A 20,251-nucleotide genomic window follows, 5' to 3' on the forward strand; every position below is an offset into this window, starting at 1 on the left:
GTGTTGGCTCTCTTACCTGTGTGTAGGCTCTCTTACCTGTGTGTAGACTGTCTTAACTGTGTGTAGGCTCTCTTACCTGTGTGTAGGCTCTCTTACCTGTGTGTTGGCTCTCTTACCTGTGTGTAGGCTCTCTTACCTGTGTGTAGACTGTCTTAACTGTGTGTGGGCTCTCTTACCTGTGTGTAGGCGCTGAAGACGTGGCTCTGCACTTCGTCCATGGAGTCCATTCCGTAGGCCACCGTCCCCAGGTGCAGACGCCTGAAAACCATCTCGTTCTGCGTGAGAGTCCCTGCCATGCACAAAACACAATCATGTTACATCACTCTTATACAGATCCACAAACACTGCCAGAGAAATTCCAAGTGCCTTGCTCTAGGGTGCAATGGCAATGCACCCAATTGGGATTCAAACCTGCAACCCACTGAGTTGCAAGCCCAATCATTTAATCATTATACTATACACCTGCCATTATACCACAATACATTTTTTACTAAAGAAAAAACCACACGTGGCACCTGGGTTCATAGCCGGCGGCTGCATGTTCAAACTCTGGATGAGCCACTACAGATACAGCACACCTGAACAACTTCAGCGAGAAATTCAGCTCTATAAATGCACAGTATGACTCTATTTAAGCTAAGAATGATAAGCAAAGAAACAATGCTAGAATCTGGAGTCAACAAAGCTCTGTGTCAGCAGCTTTATGCCAGTAGCAGTACAGACTAAAGAACACACGCATGAAGTTAAGGTTCCTGGCCAATTAGGACTCAGCCCTCACTTCAAGGCCACCGCTGGTGTGCTAAGGTCACCGGGTTGCCATACCAGAGGTTACTCCCCCAAGAGAATGTAATGTAAAAAGCGCATCTACGGGCACCTGACAAGCCAAGTGTTCCTCCCATCAGTAATCCCCTAATCCGGCATACATGTTAATGAATTACGAACCGTTTCTGAAAACGGTAGCTGCAGCTCATCAAACTGAGCTTTCACAGGCAGAAGCAAGCAGCGAAAGGCCAACGAAGACCCCTCAGGTGAAAGGCTGCAAGTATGAGGCCGGCCAAGGGGCTAATAGGATTTTAATGAGGGGGGAAGCGCAGAGTTCAGCTACGCTTTCGGAACGTGCTTCCTGGTCTCCCAAATCTCCCAGAAAGCCCTTGCTTTACTGAGCTCTGACACCAGAGCGACGTTAACCCAGAATCCCCCTGGACTAAAACCAGGCCTGCAAGGGAAAGGGCCCTTAAAGCTTCAGGGGGGTTCAGGGTCGTAAATTTTAAGCGAAGCGCAATTTCCACCGCAGACGGTGTTCCGATACGTGGAGGAGATTTTTGATTTAAAGTTCCATTACGCCTGTCCCTGAGAGTGGTGGCCAAAAGCCAAAAGTCCAAAGAGAGTGCCACGCCCATTGAGGGGGTGGGGTTCTGGGACTTTGGGGGGGGGGGGGGGGGGGGGGGGGGGGGGGGGACATCAACCCTTGACCTTGACAAATCTTCAACGCTATCCCATCTCGCATTGGCCCAAAAGCCAGCTCAGCTCCTTCCCCCGTCCCATTGGGTGATGGACTGCACCAAACCCTCCTGACCCCCCCCCCCCTCCCCACCCCCGTCACGGCAACACAAATCAGCACCGGCTGAGGACACCCGACAGGTACTGTTTCTCATTTCTTACTGTCCAAGGCCAATTCACGGTCCATACTCAGCCGTACTCCATCACCAGGAACCATTTCAAGAGCCTAAATCATCTGGTTTCTGACAACAGCTGGTATATACAAGAAAACAAGAAAGAACACAACCGTACAGTTTCACAAGCTCAGGGATCTCAAACTCACAAAGCGCGTTTGTTTATGGCATACTGCAGCACTTAAGCACATTAATTACAGTCTCTGATTGGCTGAAGTGTGCACACCATCTTACCGAGGCCTAAAGTGGCTGCTAGCTGAAAGGAAGACCAAAGACTCACAGACGCTGCGCACTACTGTAGGCACTGCACAGTGGGGCTTTAGGCCACAGTGAATCGAACTGAGACAAATCCTTCGTAAAATGCCCTACATAAATAAAATCTGATTTGATTTGATAAAATAAGCTGCCCAAACCCTGATAGTAAAGCAGCCCTTCAGTTACCAAAAAGAAAATGCAAAACGCTGAACCTCGGAATCTCAAATCTCAAGAATTCTTGGCAACATTTGGCACACGCCATCTTCTAGGCCAGGAGTGCACAATGAGGGCAGGTCGGTCTCAGGACTTCATGGAAGATTCATCTGTTAATTATTCATTTAACCCTATGATTAATTTAATCTGCCACTTTTTAATACAGTCATGAGCCGCAGATTACTCAGTTATCCTTGACGAAAATGTTTTACTTTATTTGAATGCAGGAGTGAACAAGCATTGCAGTGTATATAGCTGGTCATAAAATTACAGCATAATAATTGGTTGAAACTAAAACCAGCCAAACACTCCAGGAATGGAGTTGTGCACATGTGACACATCAAGAGCTGGCAGAGATGTTTCCAGCAGGCCTAAAAGGATTGTGGGAAGAGTTGGGTCACAGGCAGTTCCACGCCACCTCCACTGCCAACTCTCTAAAGGCCAACAGGCTTGGAATAACACAGAGTAGGAGCCAAACGTGTCCAGTACACACACCCGCGTGCTAACGTGCTAACGAGCTGCTGAACAAACACTGAGCACCTGCCCGTGCCCCTCATAAGAACAACCTGTAATTTCAGCCAATAACATCCTGGCTTCTCTTCAGCAGTAAATCAAGGTCTGCACAAACTAAATTACATTACAGCTATACTTTCACTATGTGAAAGTCTTTAAAATATTCTATAAAATATAAGTCATAGTATTGTAAACAACGTTTGCCACAAAATGACAAAAACTGTCAAACAAAATACAGAATAGCACTTCTGAACATCTGTCTGGTTTTGGCCAGGTGGCAACCCTGGCTTGCACTGATTACAGTGCTGCAACTTGCTTCATAGTTTTTAGGTTTTTGGCAAACAGGCCAAACAATTTGTAGAGGGAGAAAGGACAAGATACACTGGAGGAGAGCTTCACAGACACAGCTGTGACGCCCTGGCGTTTCTGCCAGTGGCGTTGGCCCCGGGTCACCCGGCCGACTCACCCGTCTTGTCGGTCAGGAGGTAGGAGATCCGGCCCAGCTGCTCGGGAATGGTGCTGGCCCGGACCACGGTCCCGGGAATCTTGGAGTCCCGCCGGATCATCCAGCTGAACACCATCTTTCCCATATCCAGGTTCACACGCAAGCTGGGCAAACAGGGCAGAGGGGCGGAGTCAGGAGGCGGGATGTGGGCGGGGACTGGCTGTTTTAAAAGAACACGCTAAAAATGTTCAATGGACGGGGAAGAAAGGATTTAGCCGACTTCTGTTTTTCAGAGCTCACTGGCACCCTCTGAACATTAATAAAAATCTCCAGAGCACAGTGATGCTAAGAGCTGAAAGAAAAGCCATGCATGACTGACAATCAATACGATTTATTGAATACTAGAGCGGCCATGGCCACAGATATTGGCCAAGTGACACCTTTAAGTGTTTGCATGTTAATCAATGTAATTACTCCATGTAATACCAAGCCTCACAGAAATAACACATCTGTTGCGTTTAGGCATGTTATGAGACATTCTGGTCATAAACATTCTATTTATATTAACAATTAACTGTTTAAAAAAAAAAATGAAATTCCTCTATGTTATAGCGTACATTTTATTGTTTGCTCAATTTATAACAAATAATAAAAAAACACATGCCAGTTCATGCAGAGAATACCATAATAAAAGTGCTATGCATGATAATAACAACCATGGTGTTAATAGCGGAGGCGACATTTACAAGCTGGCGGTAACAGGCACTACCTGGCTGAAATAGTTAGGCCATATTCCACATACTGTACTTCACTTTATTTTCTTTTCCCTTTTTTAAAACACATTTTGTAACAAGGGCAGATTTTTAAAGTCACTTACTTAGTCACAGACGGGAAAATGGGGAAAAAGTAAATAAATAGAAGGACGAAAAATCGGTCAAGCAACACAGGGTCTGCTCTTACACAAAATACCGCATATCCATGGAACTCCTTAAACCCTGTCTGTCAATCACAGGAAATCTCAACCGCGCCGCTAAATATTTAATCTCTGGAATACTCCAAGGAGAGGTAAATAAATGTCATGGCGGTTCATTGGGGGAGACATGGCGGTAAACAATAGCGAGCGGAGGCTACAAATGCCCTTGTTTCGACTGGCCCCAGGGGGCGACCACCCACTGGGGCCTCCGGGGTCAAAGTCCACACTCATAAATCTGCTGTCAAGGCTACTGCAGAAGCACACAGACAGACAGACTCTGAATGGCGAGGGGGACTGGGGGTTTGGGGGCTCACCTGATGGGAACGATGTTGGAAAAGAGGAGGAGGAAGCGGAAGATCTGGAGGTACCAACGGCCAGCGAAGTGCTGCAGGGCCACCATGACCAGGGACACCACCACCAGCGCCCCGAACAGGATCTTCGTCAGGCAGTTCACTTCCAGGTCAAAGAGCCCCACCTGTAGTGATCCCGCCCAGGAAAGGAAGTGACCACATTTATTAACATTTACAAAATGTCTGCACAAAAGTCAGTCGTGAGGCCGTGAGGAAGAAGTTAATATAACTCTGCAGTGTATGATCCATTGCATTACTTATGACACATCAAGTCAATTTTTGTCTAATCATGTACTACATCACTAAACCTTTGATTACTTAACTCTACAGTCAACGATCAGCTATGTCACCATGAATGTACCTTATGAACAAATCGCTCCACTTCAAAGCGAGACTAAATTAGCTGTTAAAAAGTATATTTGTATCATACATTACACTCTTAATCATGATTATTATGCATTTCTGCAAAGGGAGCCACTGAAGTTGATGGAAGTATGGCTACTGATGTCCCAGCACACAAATCAAAATGGCTGCCGTTCGGAACGTGCCTTGTGCTTTGGGTTGGACGTGTTCATCACGCTGCGGAGCTCCTTGCCAGTGTAAATCACCACCCCGATCACGGTGCCTGCAGGAAGAGCGAGAGAGAACCCAGTCAGTGCATCACAGAGAAATGGGTGTGGCCACGAGATGAGGCCAACCCCCGTTCCCCTTTAACAGCCCAAAATGTTCACCGACCTCGGAGCCACGTTTCAAAGGAAATAGAATACCAGAAGAAGCTTAAATGTAATTACTGTAATAAATTAAGTGAGTGAAATCAATGCATATCAGACTTTAACTGTGTTCCAGAAGAATCTGTGGTTGTTAGAAAATGCAGCTGGAGAGGGCTCTGCTGGTGACGGGAGGGCGTGTTCCGGGGCCTTCCTTACCGGACGCGATGACGGTGCTGGCCCACAGGGTGTTCTCGATGCTCAGGCTCTCGTTCACCGGAGGGTCTCCATCCTCCTGGAGGCAGAACAAAGCGCACGTCTTCCGTTACTAAAGAAACTCCGGCAGCGAACAGCCCTCAACTTATTTAAACTTTACTTTATTTATTTATTTTTTTTACATTTATACAACTATAAATTTGAGAAGGTGGTGAGCTGTTAAACGTTCAAAGTAATCTGATTAGCCTTTTTAGCTCAGTAGGCCTAAGCTTATAGGCTCAAGCACAAACATAGTTCGTCCCCAATGGTTTAAGAAACAAAGAGAAAATGCAGCTTATAATCCTTGAATCAAAAGTGCATATTTTTCTATTTCTATAGCGCACGTTTTAACTAAATCATGCCGTGCTCATTGAATGGGTATCCAGGCTATGTTATTTTTGTATTCCAGTGGAATATTAAGGAGATTGGTCCCAAGACTTCAGTAAGAGAATAGTACTCAAAATGTTTTTAAAAGAACAAAGTACTCCACGTGTATGTTGTAAAAAGATGTCTGGAATTTCTAAAAGTCAACAATGACAGTTTGATGCTATTTTTCACAATCGGTGTTCCTATTCATTCCTGTTCTTAAAAAATAAATTCATTCATTCATTCATTCATCAATAAAACACATTAAAAGTAGAGACTAAGACAGTAAAAGATTTAACACTGACATCCTTAACTGAGACTTAACTGTTCAAGTTTTTTTTTTTTTTGATCAGTGGTTACGGAAAGTAATGAGAAATGTTTTAAAAATAAAAATAAAAGAATACACACCAAATAACTTTGTGATAGAACTTAAGGGCAAAAGCCATCGGGCTGCACTGATTTTTCTGAATAGACACTGGACTTACAACCTTCAGTACTCCACGGCAGCAAGATCTCGACAAACTAATTTCAACTGTCTGCTCCTGTCAAAGAACTCCAATCACAAAGATCCCAGAATTTTCACAGACAGTACTTTCCACTTAGACAGTTATACACCGATTATACATCACAGCAAAACAATTGAGAGGTGAAATGAAATCCAACATCACGCTCACTTTTAAGTATGTGTGCGTTTCTAGACTTTATTATATACTACATATAACATTATTATATGCCAAACTCTATTTTCAAAAGATGAACTTTAGGGGAAAACAGGTTCTGTGGTGACTGTCCCCACATGGGGAAGAACAATAATAAAAATGCTAAAACAATGATTTTAAAATAGCTAGGATTTAAGCAGCATGGTTAGAAATAAAAATACCAACATCTCTTCCCAGAAAATGTGGTATTACAGTGCTATTTTTAAAACCTTTCAACTTTCTGAAAAATGGCTCACCAAAACAATTATGGCGGTATCACAATAAAGTGCAACAGTGACCACTAGAAACTTCAAAAAGTTTCAGAAGGTTGTTTTTTCCCCCACTGTTGTCTAGCTGTATTTTTGAATGTTTTTTCACTATAAGTAACTGTTGCTTTTGGCACATTTGCCGGACACCGTGACCCCGAACCACGACGCCATGCTCACCCTGGTGAAAGTCCCGATGAAGTTGTGGATGTCGATGTTCGGCTCCTCAGCGTACACAAACGATCGGATCTGGAGGAGGTCCTGTATCCCATGGCAACGCACAGTGACAGAAGGTCAAAACTGGCAAACGTTCAGCCCCAAGCTCCAGGACTACAAGTGCTCACAATTCAGTCAATAGAGGAAATTAATTAAGATGCAACTACCTGAAAAATCTTCATGGAACATGGTGCGTTTTAAAATTTGTGATCTGAATGTCATGTATTCATGAGTTTAATCTCCTAAACTGAAATATAACTGACACCAAACCCTGATATTAACAGTACATTAGTGATATTTACCCATCAGGTAAATAAACTTATAATTCAGACAATTCAGGAAATGAACTGCAATCAAGGCCTCATTATAACATTATAGCCATAGTGTGTGTGTGTGTGTGTGTGTGTGTGTGTACGTGAGTGAGAGTGAGAGAGAGAGGGAGGGAGGGAAGAAGGGAGGGAAAGAGAGAGAGTAGGAGGGAGGGAGAGAGATAAAATCCTTGAAAGATTTGGAGGCATTTCTAACATGGTGTAAACATTTCTGCACTGAAATGGCAGTGTACTAAATAATGATCACTGTCATACAAAAACATGAGCAGGGTAAAGGGTGCAGGAAACCCGAATGCTTGACTGTGATTGGCTGTTCCCTCACTGTTCCGGCCTTCAGTGCGGTAGGCTCACAGCCGGGCAACTCACCCCGGCGGTGGGCAGTCTCTGGGTGCAGGCCACGGGCAGGCGTAGCTTCCAGTCCGTCTCTCCGTCCAGCTGGTCGGTCCGCAGGAAGCAGGACCCTGCCGGGGAGAGGGGGCGTCAACGAACATGTCACACATTGCAGAGAGGAGAGACAGGCCAGAGACCAGAATACACCTCCGCTACACCGCACAGAGCAACCAATCAGAATAGTACACACTCCAGTAGCCAATCAGCACTCGTATACGAGTGCAAGTCATTCTTGGCAAAGTATTACACTAAGGCTCTTAATGTATATTGTTCAGCCTCAACTGTTAACAGTACTGAGCTGGGACTGATAGGTGGTTCATACTGTGAAGTCACTGTTCTAATGCATAGATTAGCCTCAAGGACTGGTATTGCACTGTAAAAAAATAAAGTCTGTCTTAAGTGTTTTAGCCTTGCAATGAGACTTCAAATCTTGGAAAATATTAGCTTGTTAAGTTACCATTTGCTTTACACGTGAAATTTCTTTTTACCGCACTAGCAAATCTTGAAATGAGTCAAGCTGTCTGACCTCATTGGCAATATTGGCAATCACCTTATTTAGCTAAAAATAATAGAAATACGATTTTTAAGTCTAAATATAAGACTAAAATGCTTGTTGAGATTGACTTTTTTGTTTGTTTTTGCAGTGTGAATCAAAATCGTGACAGGGCCAACTGTGACCGGCAGCCCCACAGGGAACGCACAATAGATGCTTTGTGAAATTATGCTGGGTATGAGGGAAATCCTCTGTGACTATTATTGCTATTATTACTACTTCCTCCGACTCATGCCCATGCGCGGCCTGACTGGTAAACTGCAGTGTCAGAAGCAGCAGCGGTGGCCACTGCATGCTCTGGAGGAGAGGAGACGCTAGTCCGCCTTCTCCCAAATCAACAGCGGAAGTTGCAGCAATGAGCGCTCATAAATACGAATGGGCATTCCAAACTGGGCAGAAAATGGGGGAAAAGCATTCATGAAAAACAATGCTGAACTCATTATTTGGGTAGAATTGAACTGACTTCCTCTGGTAAATCTAGGCTAAACCAGTGGCTTACGCAAAAGGAACTATAAAATCTGCCACACTAACTCTTAAAATAGAGTAAAGGCAAACAGATCTTGAAACATCCACTAACTGGAGCCAAAATGGAAGTAATTTAGCCTTGCAAACAAAGTGGAGCCGCTTAGCTCCAGCCCAGATGCAAACCATGGATTAACTGCAGTCCATCTTGGCTCTGTTTCAGTGACCCTGCTCTGACCCAGTAAGCCTCTGGTATCCTCATCTCTCCTGCACAAGCCCACAGACACCACCAGGGGGCAATGCTGCCCAGGATGCCTCAATGTGCTGTCTTGCAGTCGTCTTTATTTGGGAGGAATGTGCATTGTCTGCGCTTAATATATAATATATAGGTATTTTGCAAAACCGGGTAACACACAATCAAAGTGTGTCCATTTAAAAGATTAAACATAACACTAATTGGCCTAGATAGGTAGAATTGATTTATGATGATGTTTATAATGGTGAAATTGTCTTTATTCTTCTTGTCAGGTGTTATTTACTGAAACCTGCATGCTTGACATGTTCCCCTCCACTCTCTCAGCTACACCCGTTTCCACGCAGGAAGGGGTTCCAAGCGAGCGCCAGCTCAGATCCGGGGTGAAGAGGATGCGGAAGAGCACGCTGCTGCTCTTGGATCGGCAGGCCAGCCTGGCGAGCGGGCAAACCCAGCCCGGAGCGACACGCCCTGCTCGCGGTTCTCCTACGCAAACGCAGCGGTGGGCAGCGGGCCCAATCCCCCGACCGCGAGTGACCCGGTCTGAGCACGATTCCTAACAGGAGCGGTTCCAAAACTGCGGGGTCCCAGGGTCCTCAGCAAAATGTCGAAAATACTTCCCCTTTTTAAATAATAATCTCCTAATATTTCAATACAAAGTATTATATATAATGCGTGAATAAAATATGAAATTTTATCTCCAATTCATTAAAGTATCATGGATTTTAAACATTTTAGAGAAAATAAACCTTCTGTGTCATGTACACCTTGCTCATATTGCAGTCCTTATATGTAGGTGTTCTTACATGTCTTTGAGATGTACTGACACTGTGATTTAGACATGCTCCAATATGGGGTGTGTTAAAGAGCCACTGATCTCCAGCCTTCAGGTACAACCCGTGGACCCAGCCCCCCGATCTGCAGAGTCAGGCTCCCGGGAGCCAATCAGGCTGTGGGGGCGCGGTTTCCTCTGCCCCCCCCTAGGCCCCTCCTAAGGACTAATGGCCTCCATATGTGGGGGCTAATAACAACCTCCCCTTCCCGTAATTTCAGCGATGTTTCCCCCCTTTAAAGACACACTGGCTCACATTTCCACCCTGCCCAGATTATTCTTGGTCAACCAAATTACTGTAAACTGAACCTACAGACCCCAGAAATGCTTTGTATGCAAACGCAGTCGATATATGGTTTAGTGGGTTTCGCGCGATCAGACGACGCCTTGCTTGTTTTTTCTGTATTTGTTTATTCATATTACCCCATAACCCATCCATCCGTCCTGATCTGACCTTGTATTTGTTTAGTATTTGTTTAGACTTTTGCTGTTTGGATCGTTACTTGGTTTTTGCATGTCTATTTTATATATGGTCTGAGTTGGGGGGGGTGGGGGGGTATGGCACCAGCCTCAGTGTTTGAAGAGAAATCAGGGGTAGAGTGAAGCTGCGGAATGATTCATCCACACGGTTAATGGCTTAACCAAAGTGCCTTTGCTTGCACCCCCCCCCCCCCAACCTTTTCCATCTCGATCGGCATGCATTCGAAGACACGGAAACAGCGGAATGCGTTCTGACGCAACTGCTAGGAGAATCCCTTCATCCCTGTTCAGATTTGACGTATTTATGGAATACGTGGCCCCCCCACCGCAATCTGGTATTTGAGAATTCCGGAAGAGAAAAATGAACTGCAGGTAGTCACCGTTTCGTTCCGAGGTGCGTAGGAAGATCATGTCGGCGGGAACGCGCTGGTTCTGCAAAGAGGAGAGGAGAGAGAGAGAGAGGGAGAGAGGGAGACAGGGAGAGAGAGAGAGAGAGAGAGAGAGAGGTCAGGCTCGGTTTGTGGGGCCCGGGGGCCCGGGGCCAGGGCGTGTTTCCTGGGTTTGACTGTATGACTCCAGCCTGGCCTTTATCTGCCCCATTGCCTGCGCCGGGCCAGTCAAAACAATAAGCTCTCCTGTAAAACAAGCCGGCTGGTTACCAAAACGAGACCCTCGCTGGGGCGCGCCCCGGGCGTGACCCGCGCTTCGGAGCTAACCCCGCGGCGGTTCGGGTCAGACGGGCCTGGCGGGAAGATGTTTTTAAACTGGGCCGCGTCTCGCGGAGTTCAGAACCCGCCCCTGACCTGGCTCGCGTTCGATTGCCCCCGGCAGGGCTGAGCCCTTCAGCCTGAAACGCCGTACTGACGTCTGCAAAGGAAAGGCCAGCGCACTGCGCCATGTATGCAAGTGGGGTCTCTCCCAGGGGCCAGGCCCGCTCCACACAAAGTCCTAAATATTTTAAAAGTAACCTGCGGAAATTTCACAATTCCACCTTTTTTCCCCCCACAACAATCTTTTGGAAAAACCACAGATTGTGTCAAAACTCAAGGCAAGTTCAGACAGGTTCTCCACACAAGTTAGGTACATCAAATGTCATAATTATTTTATGGGCACAAATTTAGCAATGGCTTGGAGAATTAAGGAGGCCCCACATGTTCACAGCGGTGGTGTTTATCAGCTTCTCGCTGTGAGGGGCGGAGAGGGGATGGGCCTTGGAAACAGTAGTCAGAAGAAACCTCTGCACATTTTTTGCGGTGACATTTCTCTGGTGTGGGTTTCCTCGTTCCTGTGAGAGCCGTGTCTTTCTGAACACGGTGTCCTCGGCGACCAGGGGGGCCATCAGTAAGGCAGGCTCCAGGACCCTGCTCACATTACACGACACTTTGCTGAGACCCCCCTGCCCCCCGGACGGGCAGGATGACGGTAACAGCTGAACAAAAGCGAGACATGCCAGAGAGGAATTATGGGGGATTACCAACAGCCAAACAGCAGATAAAGAGCCCAGTGCTGTGCGGAGGCTTAGGGCATTTCACAATGACTGACAGGTAATTCTAAACAGCGCTGTGTCACTGTCAACAAAGGTCACCCCCCCACCCCCCAACACACAAATACACACACCCATACATGCACACAGCCCTACATATAAACATGCATGTATACACACAGCCACAAAAACACAAACGCATGTACATACACAAAAATACACACACATACATGTGTGCAATCAAAATGCTGATACTGAAGTTATCAATGACCACGGCACAAAGAAACAAGCGTACCACTGCTTCTCCTGCTCGTGACACTGCTTCTCGTTTCATTTCCGTTTTCACAAAATGTTTACAAGGGCTTCATAAGCACGGACACAACAATAGTGCAACAACTACATGTACAAGCGTAGAATATCTTCTGATGTGCATGAAAAATATAAGAGAAGACGTCATCTTCCCTACAGATGAATCATATGACCTTTATACTGCTTTGAACTGTACGGTACTTTACACCATGAAATTTAGATTGCCCTCAGAGTTGTGTGTACTGTAAAGGAAGAAAAAGGCTGTTTTTATAAAAGTGCAGCAATCGTCATAGTCGTGTGCTGAATCGCTTCAGAGATACGGATCAATTTGTGAGGAGTTGCCGTGTGCTGTACAGCACCAACAATAGCAACAGGAAAAAGAGAACAGGCATTTTGCTGTGTGATTATGTGAAATGCACGTCATTGGAAAATATGAGCAGTGCAATAATCGCTTTTGACCGCATGCTTTCTTAGGGGTTTTTAAGGTGACACGTTATTATTTATTCATAAAATGAGTCATTTTCAAGAGGCAGACTAAGATAGGCGAGATATGGCGCAATCCATAGGGTGACAAACTCTCAAGCCAAATCTCTGAATCCCCCGCGTGGTTGGGGGTTCAATCCCCTGCCCTGGCACTGTTAGCGGGGTGATCCCGTCCCTGTCTGTAACCCTCTCTGCTTTCCCCATTTTTGAATAAAGCAAAGAAGCGAAAAAAACAAAAGGAAGGCAAACTGTCCGGTCTCCTTTAAAGAAAGGGGAGACATCCCAATACAAACCAACACCGCTTTCAAATGCCTCTCTAGCGTGACACAAAACGTCGTACAGCAACCACGTGGCTTTCTAGCGAATGCGTTTACGCAGGACGTGCTAACGTGCTGACCCACATTACAGAGGTCTGGGCGGCAGAGGCAGCTCTCCTCTGCAGGGCCGAAGCTAAAAGGCCTCCAATGAAAGGCGAGAGGTACAGACAGCAACAACAGAAGTGGCAGAATCCCAACATGGGTGCGAGAGCTCGATGAATCACCATGGGCCATGTCACCCGTCCGTGGGCAACTGTACCCATCACAAAAGACACGAACATCGAGGGCTACTCTTATGGAATATATTATATCATTCTTATGGAAAGAATGATATAATACACGTAAATAAAACATATTGTCTGGCTAAATAATACTGTATTGCAAAACTTTGTATTATACAGGCAAACAGGAAACCCTGCTGCTTTAAGATATTGTAAATTCTTTTTAAAGAATATCTCGCAGTGAAATGTATGTATCAGTATGCTTTCTGAAAGCTGCACTCAAACTCCCAGGTCTCGCTGCAGCCTTGGGGCTCTTCTGAACAGCCAGAAGATTCTGGAACTCCGAGCACCTCCTCAGATGATGTGTGCCGCGGTTGAGAAATAAGCAGTTAGAGCGACAAACCTTTTCCACAATGATAAGGTCTCCCACTTGAATTCCACTGCTCTTCACTTTCACGGTTCCTGCAAGGAAGGACACAAAAAGACAATCAGTTGAGGCAGCACTGAAAACATAAAGCAATTCAAATAAATAAAGTTAGCATTGCATCTTAAATCACCAGAACACAATCAATAGCAGTGTATCACAAACAGGAATTTCCTGAGGTCTTCAAAACTAAATGAAAGCAATGCAAAATCATGGGAACACACAAAGACTGAGTGGAAAAGGCAAATCAGGGTATACTATAAACTTATTTTATTCACCATTAAAGGCATGCGGCCTTGTTGTTTGTTTGACATGTCGAACTAAACTGATCTCAAGGGATAATTTCTCAGATTCTAACTCGAGCTTGAAATTAATTTCAAGCTCCAAAAACATTCACATGTCAAATGATAATTACATGGTAAAGTAATGAGAATCTTTCACAGAATGGCCACAGGTGACCTTCAAAGAGACTTAATTAACATGCTTTTTTCTTTGTCCCTCAGACATTAAAAAAAATAATAATAAAGATGTTCAACAAAGTGGAAATTCCAGCAGGGAACATGCATTCTTTCATAAGGCCAAAATGGAGCATGGATCTGTGGTTTAGGGTGTCAGGACTGTGAACCCCACATCACTGCCAAAACTCAGCTCACCATTGCCTCCCCCCCCACCCAGTTCTCATGGTGATAGCCAATGGGCAAACGTTTCACCAGAGTGGGCCCTTTCACTGGGAACTGCCTAGCACCTCCTCCAAAACTTGTTGTCTTTTGGAATTCTCTCTCTCCCTACTCTAAATCCTCATTGAGCTCTGGGCAGCCATTTCTTCCAGAAGATTCCAAAAGATGGGGGTTGCAGGAAGAGCTCAGAAAAATTCTTGCGAGCCCATTCAGAATGAACCAGCAACCTTGTTTGGAGCAGGGTGCTGACCTTTGACCTCTGCAGTGACCTCTGGCTTTTTGCATATGTAAGGAATTAAGCCTTGTTAATATCTCCGGGCACATGGATGACTGCTGTTTCACAAAAAAAACACTATAATGGAGCCAGATGTCGTCAAACTGTAACGCACAGGGGCAGCGGTGCAGTATAATGGTTTGCGAACTTGTAACGATCCCCCGGTTGGCGTGCTGTAGTTGGACCCTTGAGCAAGGCAGTTAACCTGAATTGCTTCACTAAAAAAATATCCAGCTGTATAATTGCACTGGATGTAAAACTGAAATCTGTGTAAATCATTCTCAGTAAGAGCGTCTGATAAGTGCTGACGTCTAGTGCAGGGCACGTGTACACAGTGAGAGAGACAGTAGTCCTGCTTTGTGAAGCGAACAGCTGAGGAGCGAGCCCCACTCCGACTGATGTAATTTACCAGCCCTGCGGCACAGCCCTGCTTTCGTCAGCCTCGCAATGATTTCCAAAATTTTTTCTCTGGGCCGCGACTCCTGAGGTCAAATTCCGTGAGCTGGAGGTAATGTAAACAAACCGCGGGCTGGGGTGCATTTGACTCCGACTCAAAGCAGTTTTATTACATATTTACTTTGATGGGAACATAACTCTCGACAGGCTTTGTTTTTCCCATCTGTCCCATGGGACAACCTATTACTTTAACCCTTTACGGTGTAAGATCACAAATATGTGAATAGAATGTTCTTGAGTGAACATTCTAATGCTGATGTAACAGTCGCTACCGCAGATTAGTTCTAGAACACTGAACTTAGAATTTTGAAAAAAACATTTCAAAAAAACCTACTCTTCAAAGGGTTAAAGAGTTCTACAATTAACGTCAATTAAGTCTTGTTGCTAATCCAATGGATACCTTTTTGTGGTTAAGTAAAGTAAAGTAAAATCATACGCAAAAAACATTTAAGCCTAACAGAATAAGAAAGGGAAAATTTCTCCCAAAAAACCTAATTTCACAATTTTTTACTTAAACTGAGAGCTCTTAATTTATTAAGATTATTTTTCAATACTAATTTTCCACTTTACAATGATAGATTTTATCCAAACACTGAATATGGAATCAATGGCCAAAAAACGGTATACTCAACGATACGTCTACAATACATTTAATGATATTTTCCAAATGCAAACTAGTTTTCTTCATAGCCACTGTATCCAGTTTACATGCCTTTTTAGAGGCGCTGGCGAGGTAAAAGCATCTAGATGGACTGATAACAGTCATTGTCAGTAGAAAATCATGACATCTAGATTTTGGGGTAGAATATTCCCCCAACAACCGCAAACCATGTCCCAGAAGGCACATTTTCATTCAGGCGCAATGCTCCTTCCTCTTTCAGTAACACATTTCAGTGATAATGCCCTATCTTCACAGCATTTCCACTTCCTGTTACCAAAATGAAACAAAAACAAGTTCTAAAACATTTTATATCGCAAGGGAGGGAACAAAACCCCTGTACTTAAATTCCTCACCTGAAGTTAAAGACAAGCCCATCATGGCAATCAATAAAACAGTGACATATTCATTTGTATTATCTATCCTACACCCAATGGAGACCTGAAGAGGACAGTCTCCTGCCCCCCTGGACTGCCTTGGCCAGAGAACTATCCTCTCCTCACTAGGCCAGGGATTCCCATTAACGAGGGCCTCCAAGGAGCTGCGTTTACGCGCAAAGCAAGCTGCCAGTTCAAAGGAGGGAAAACTGATGGAAACCACAAGAGGTCAAAAGTTTTTTTGTTTTTTTACTGCTGGCAGCACATTTCTACACTTCGCATTGTGCACTTCTACGTTCCTGCTTCAAATTAAGCAAAATACCACCCTGTCCCCCCCCCCCCCCCCCCCCCCCTTCCTGGAGCCCCTGCCACGGTTGTGACTCCGCCCACTGCTCACTCTTCGCTGGCAAGCCCCACCTTAAAGGCTGGCTCCAGGTGAAACGGTATCCATCAAACCAAATTGGCCTTTTGTCAGTAAAATATGTTTAAATATTAAGGTTAAATATGTTTAGCTGTTGTAAATTATGTATTGAAAAACTGCAAGCCCTAGAAGGCTCGGCGATAAACCATATTTTTAATGGCCCGCTGGGCCACTTAATTTTGAAAAGTTACTGGCCCACAGGAAATAACCACTGGAGTAATAATTTGGATGGGATGTCACAAATTCTGTACGTTTTCTGTTTTACTGTATTTATGTTTTAATACCATTAAGTTCAAATTATAGTTGCCTCTGATAAGCACTGACAACTTTGCCTTTAAGACGCACAACAGGAAAAAGGAAATGAAACACCCTTAACGCATGTTGTTAAGATAATGTATAAAATAGATCAATAGTGGTCATTTCATACCTTTCTCTTTCTGTATCTCACATATTTCTATTTCAGAATATGCTGGAAAATGTGTTTGCTTTTGGCTTGTTTAATACAAAATCAGAACTATATCACTGTCATTGATGTTTTGAAAAACTAGACATTAAATTACTAGATAAATCACGATATCAAATTTCTGTGACTGGATGCATTTACAACTTATTTCAACTAGCGCTCTGGGTGGACAAAGCCTAGGGTGATGAAACAGGGAAGCCATATCTGGGGGACCCACACGCTTTAATAGCACTATGTACACCCATAGCGTTAACCGTGGTTTTGCGTACTGTCCTAGTTCCCAAAGACCAATCAAGTTTCACAGAAAGTTAAGTTATATTGTGCCATTAAACACAATTACCAAACACACTTCAGTGGAAAAACATTTGAAAATGCAGAAGAACCAAAAAATCCCCCTTACAAGGATCGACAGTAAGCATGGCCCGGAGGCCCGGGGCCCGGGGCCACCAAAAGTTACAAAGTGGCCGCCAGAACGGCAGCACTGGTGGTCCGAGTGGCCACTGAATTTTCTCCATCAAAGGGAATATGTTTTCAGAATGTCACATTCTGTATATGCACATTACCTGACACATTAAATGAGCCATTGTATTTATTTGCGCAGAAACAATACGTTACATGCACAGCATCAAAAGAGTTTTTCGCCTGAAACACAGGAAGCATAAAAACTCCCTTTAAACCAATAAGTGTTCTCAAGCTGTTTTAGTGGGGCAAAAACGAAAACAGCTTGAGAACACTTATTGGTTTGAAGGCCATTACATCACAAAAATGGACAGCATTTCCCCGTAGCTACAGATTGCTTAAAGTTGTGGATAAGTTTAACCTACCCTTTGTTCTCCGTGCCAGCATTCAGGCAATAATTAATTATCAAGGTTGTACAGTGACACTGTTTTGATTGCATATGCTCCCAGAAATTTAGATAAGGAGAGTATAAAATGTAATTATAATTTTTTGTTAAAATTTTAAATCATAATTTTTTCTTTTTACTAGCACACCGGGCCACCGGTGATGCATGATTTACTGGGCCAGATGGAAAATAAATCATGCAGAGTCCCTGGGCCTCATTGTTGTGCCTTGCCTTAGACCTCATTAATATAAACAGTATAAAAGAATAAAGCATATAGTTTCATATGACTATAAGTTTCATATGACTATACAGTTTCATCTGGTTTGAACTGAGGAACTGAATCAAAGCCAGAATCAAAACAAAGTAAAAATCGACAGACAGCGATAAAGCATGTTGTGTTAACTGTACTAATGAGAAACAGTAGCTCAATATTATTTCTGCTGATTGACTTTCAAAGGACTTTATGATTATCCTGTGTATTATGAGACCTTCTGCCCATTGGCTTTCTGTGTAAACAGTATCTGGAATATAGAATTCAGCTTTCCCTAAAATTAAATTTATGACATTCTACATCACTAAGGTGAAACAGCATGTCCAAAAGCCAAAAACAGAAAAACAAAAAAGAAAACACAAAAATAAATGAGCAAATTAAAAATAATAGAAAGTAACAAATAACAAAATTTGCATTTGTGTAGTTCCCACAATACAGCACAACAATACACTTTTCATTTTTGAAACTCTGAAACGCTGAAACCTCACCTCGGGTGGAAAGCTTGCTGTAGATCTGCGAGTTCACTTCCTTGTCCCGGAGAAAGCATCGTATCTCTTCAACCGCCTCGCGCATGATGGTAATGATCAGGACAAAACCCTGGGCAATAAACATTCACAGACCATTTCAGCACAATTCATCAACACTGTTACATTTCAATGCAATTCATCAAGACTGTTACATTTCAATGCAATTCAGGGACAGTGTTCTATAACCTTCTGTAACTAATGCACCCGTCACTGATGCCCTGTGGCATAAAACAGACATTTACAGAAAGGTTGGTCCGAACTACCAAGAAAATTAGCACAGTAAAGTGAAACTGATGTGACATGATTTTTTAAAAACTGAACTGGAAAAAAAAAACTGAGTGAATTTAATTAAAACATTACAGGGCGCAGAAATATTCTTGATAGATTTTGCTGGCGATCAAAGTTGAATTTCTTTGTAATAAATATTTCATCAAAGGTGCCTTTCAATCAAATATGAATTTTTACATGCTTATTAATTTAATTTTGCAAGTCTCCTCTGAAGTTTCTATCAGTCGACCATTGCCTTTTGCCATACAGGTTACTATTTAGCAAAGAGGGAGCAGCATCACCGTAGACACAGGGGCCTGCTAAACATTCTAAGAGATATAACACTAAACCCATTTGCACAGAAAGTGGGGAACAGCATATTAAATGATGACTTTTGACTGGAGTTCCCTTGAACGTGAGGAGCGGGCCAGGTGAGGGCGAGGCGTTTCTTACCAAGGGAACCCAGTATGTGTACAGGGCTCCCAGCCGGAGCTCCATCACAAACTGGGAGCAGGCCAGGAGCAGGAAGTACAAGTTGAAGAAGTACTTGAACTGGTTAAACAGCACCTGTCGACGGGGAAGCAGAGGACAAGTTAGCGGCCTTCGTTGCTCTTTAGTGGCTGCCCATTACGGTTCTGGACAGCGTACAGCTCGCAGGCTCGCAACACAAAAAAGTGACAGGCTTAGCGTTAGCATTACTTCTTACAAAGTGTTTAAAAGAATAGGTAACTGAGCAGAGAGAAAAGAAAGGATCTGCAGTGCTTAGCTCTGCCAGCGAGTAAATATGATATGCAATCATTTATAAAATGGTAAATGGTAATGGTAAATGGACTGCATTTATATAGCGCTTTTATCCAAAGCGCTTTACAATTGATGCCTCTCATTCGCCAGAGCAGTTAGGGGTTAGGTGTCTTGCTCAAGGACACTTCGACATGCCCAGGGCGGGGTTTGAACCGGCAACCCTCCGACTGCCAGACAATCGGTCTTACCTCCTGAGCTATGTCGCCCCTTTATATTTATATATTTATATAAATTCTACTTATTGTTAAAAGGGTAATTACAGGGGTATCAACACCCCTCAATTAAGATGCACGTTTAGCTTAAAAAAAACATTAGAAGTATTCAGTAGTGACACTCATAAGAGACACACGTAAATCCATGTCAGTGAATAAAAGTGTTCCCTAAAGCACAGATTTCTATTACATCCACTATACATAGATGGCAAAAAAAAAACATTAGCTTGCTTTAAGTTACTTTTTGCTCATCAATGAAAACTGTCTTATCCCACCTCTCGAAATGAGTCAAACTAGCACACCTCACTGGCTATCTTTTTGACTTATTTAGCAAAAATGTAAGTAATGTTTTATGTCTAAATATAACATTAAAATACTTAAGACTGACTTATTTTTTTTGGTTTTTGCAGTGTATCTAGATTGCCCTTCATCAAAATTACTTTGTATACATACCACCTCTGTATATTTTTCAGAGGCGATTTGATCTCAGACTAAAAATGTGTCACCATGACTGTGTGGAATTGGGAATAGCCACTT

The 20,251-nt window shown here is 43.7% G+C and overlaps 1 protein-coding gene across 2 annotated transcripts in view; it reads right to left on the reverse strand.

Annotated features, from left to right (window-relative positions):
- LOC118208250 (probable phospholipid-transporting ATPase IIA) overlaps positions 1-20,251 on the reverse strand; it is a 59,599-nt gene that overhangs the window by 34,140 nt on the left and 5,208 nt on the right. For both annotated transcript variants that reach the window (XM_035382739.1, XM_035382740.1), the window contains 11 exons: positions 19,155-19,268; positions 18,396-18,504; positions 13,446-13,504; positions 10,610-10,661; positions 7,626-7,720; positions 6,895-6,975; positions 5,349-5,424; positions 4,971-5,047; positions 4,387-4,547; positions 3,121-3,263; positions 177-289 (listed from right to left, as the gene is read on the reverse strand). In XM_035382739.1, coding sequence (XP_035238630.1) covers positions 177-289; positions 3,121-3,263; positions 4,387-4,547; positions 4,971-5,047; positions 5,349-5,424; positions 6,895-6,975; positions 7,626-7,720; positions 10,610-10,661; positions 13,446-13,504; positions 18,396-18,504; positions 19,155-19,268 — 1,080 coding nt within the window. The remainder of the gene's footprint in view (positions 1-176; positions 290-3,120; positions 3,264-4,386; positions 4,548-4,970; positions 5,048-5,348; positions 5,425-6,894; positions 6,976-7,625; positions 7,721-10,609; positions 10,662-13,445; positions 13,505-18,395; positions 18,505-19,154; positions 19,269-20,251) is intronic.

This window comes from Anguilla anguilla, chromosome 11 (genome assembly GCF_013347855.1).
Source record: "Anguilla anguilla isolate fAngAng1 chromosome 11, fAngAng1.pri, whole genome shotgun sequence".
NCBI lineage: Eukaryota > Metazoa > Chordata > Actinopteri > Anguilliformes > Anguillidae > Anguilla > Anguilla anguilla.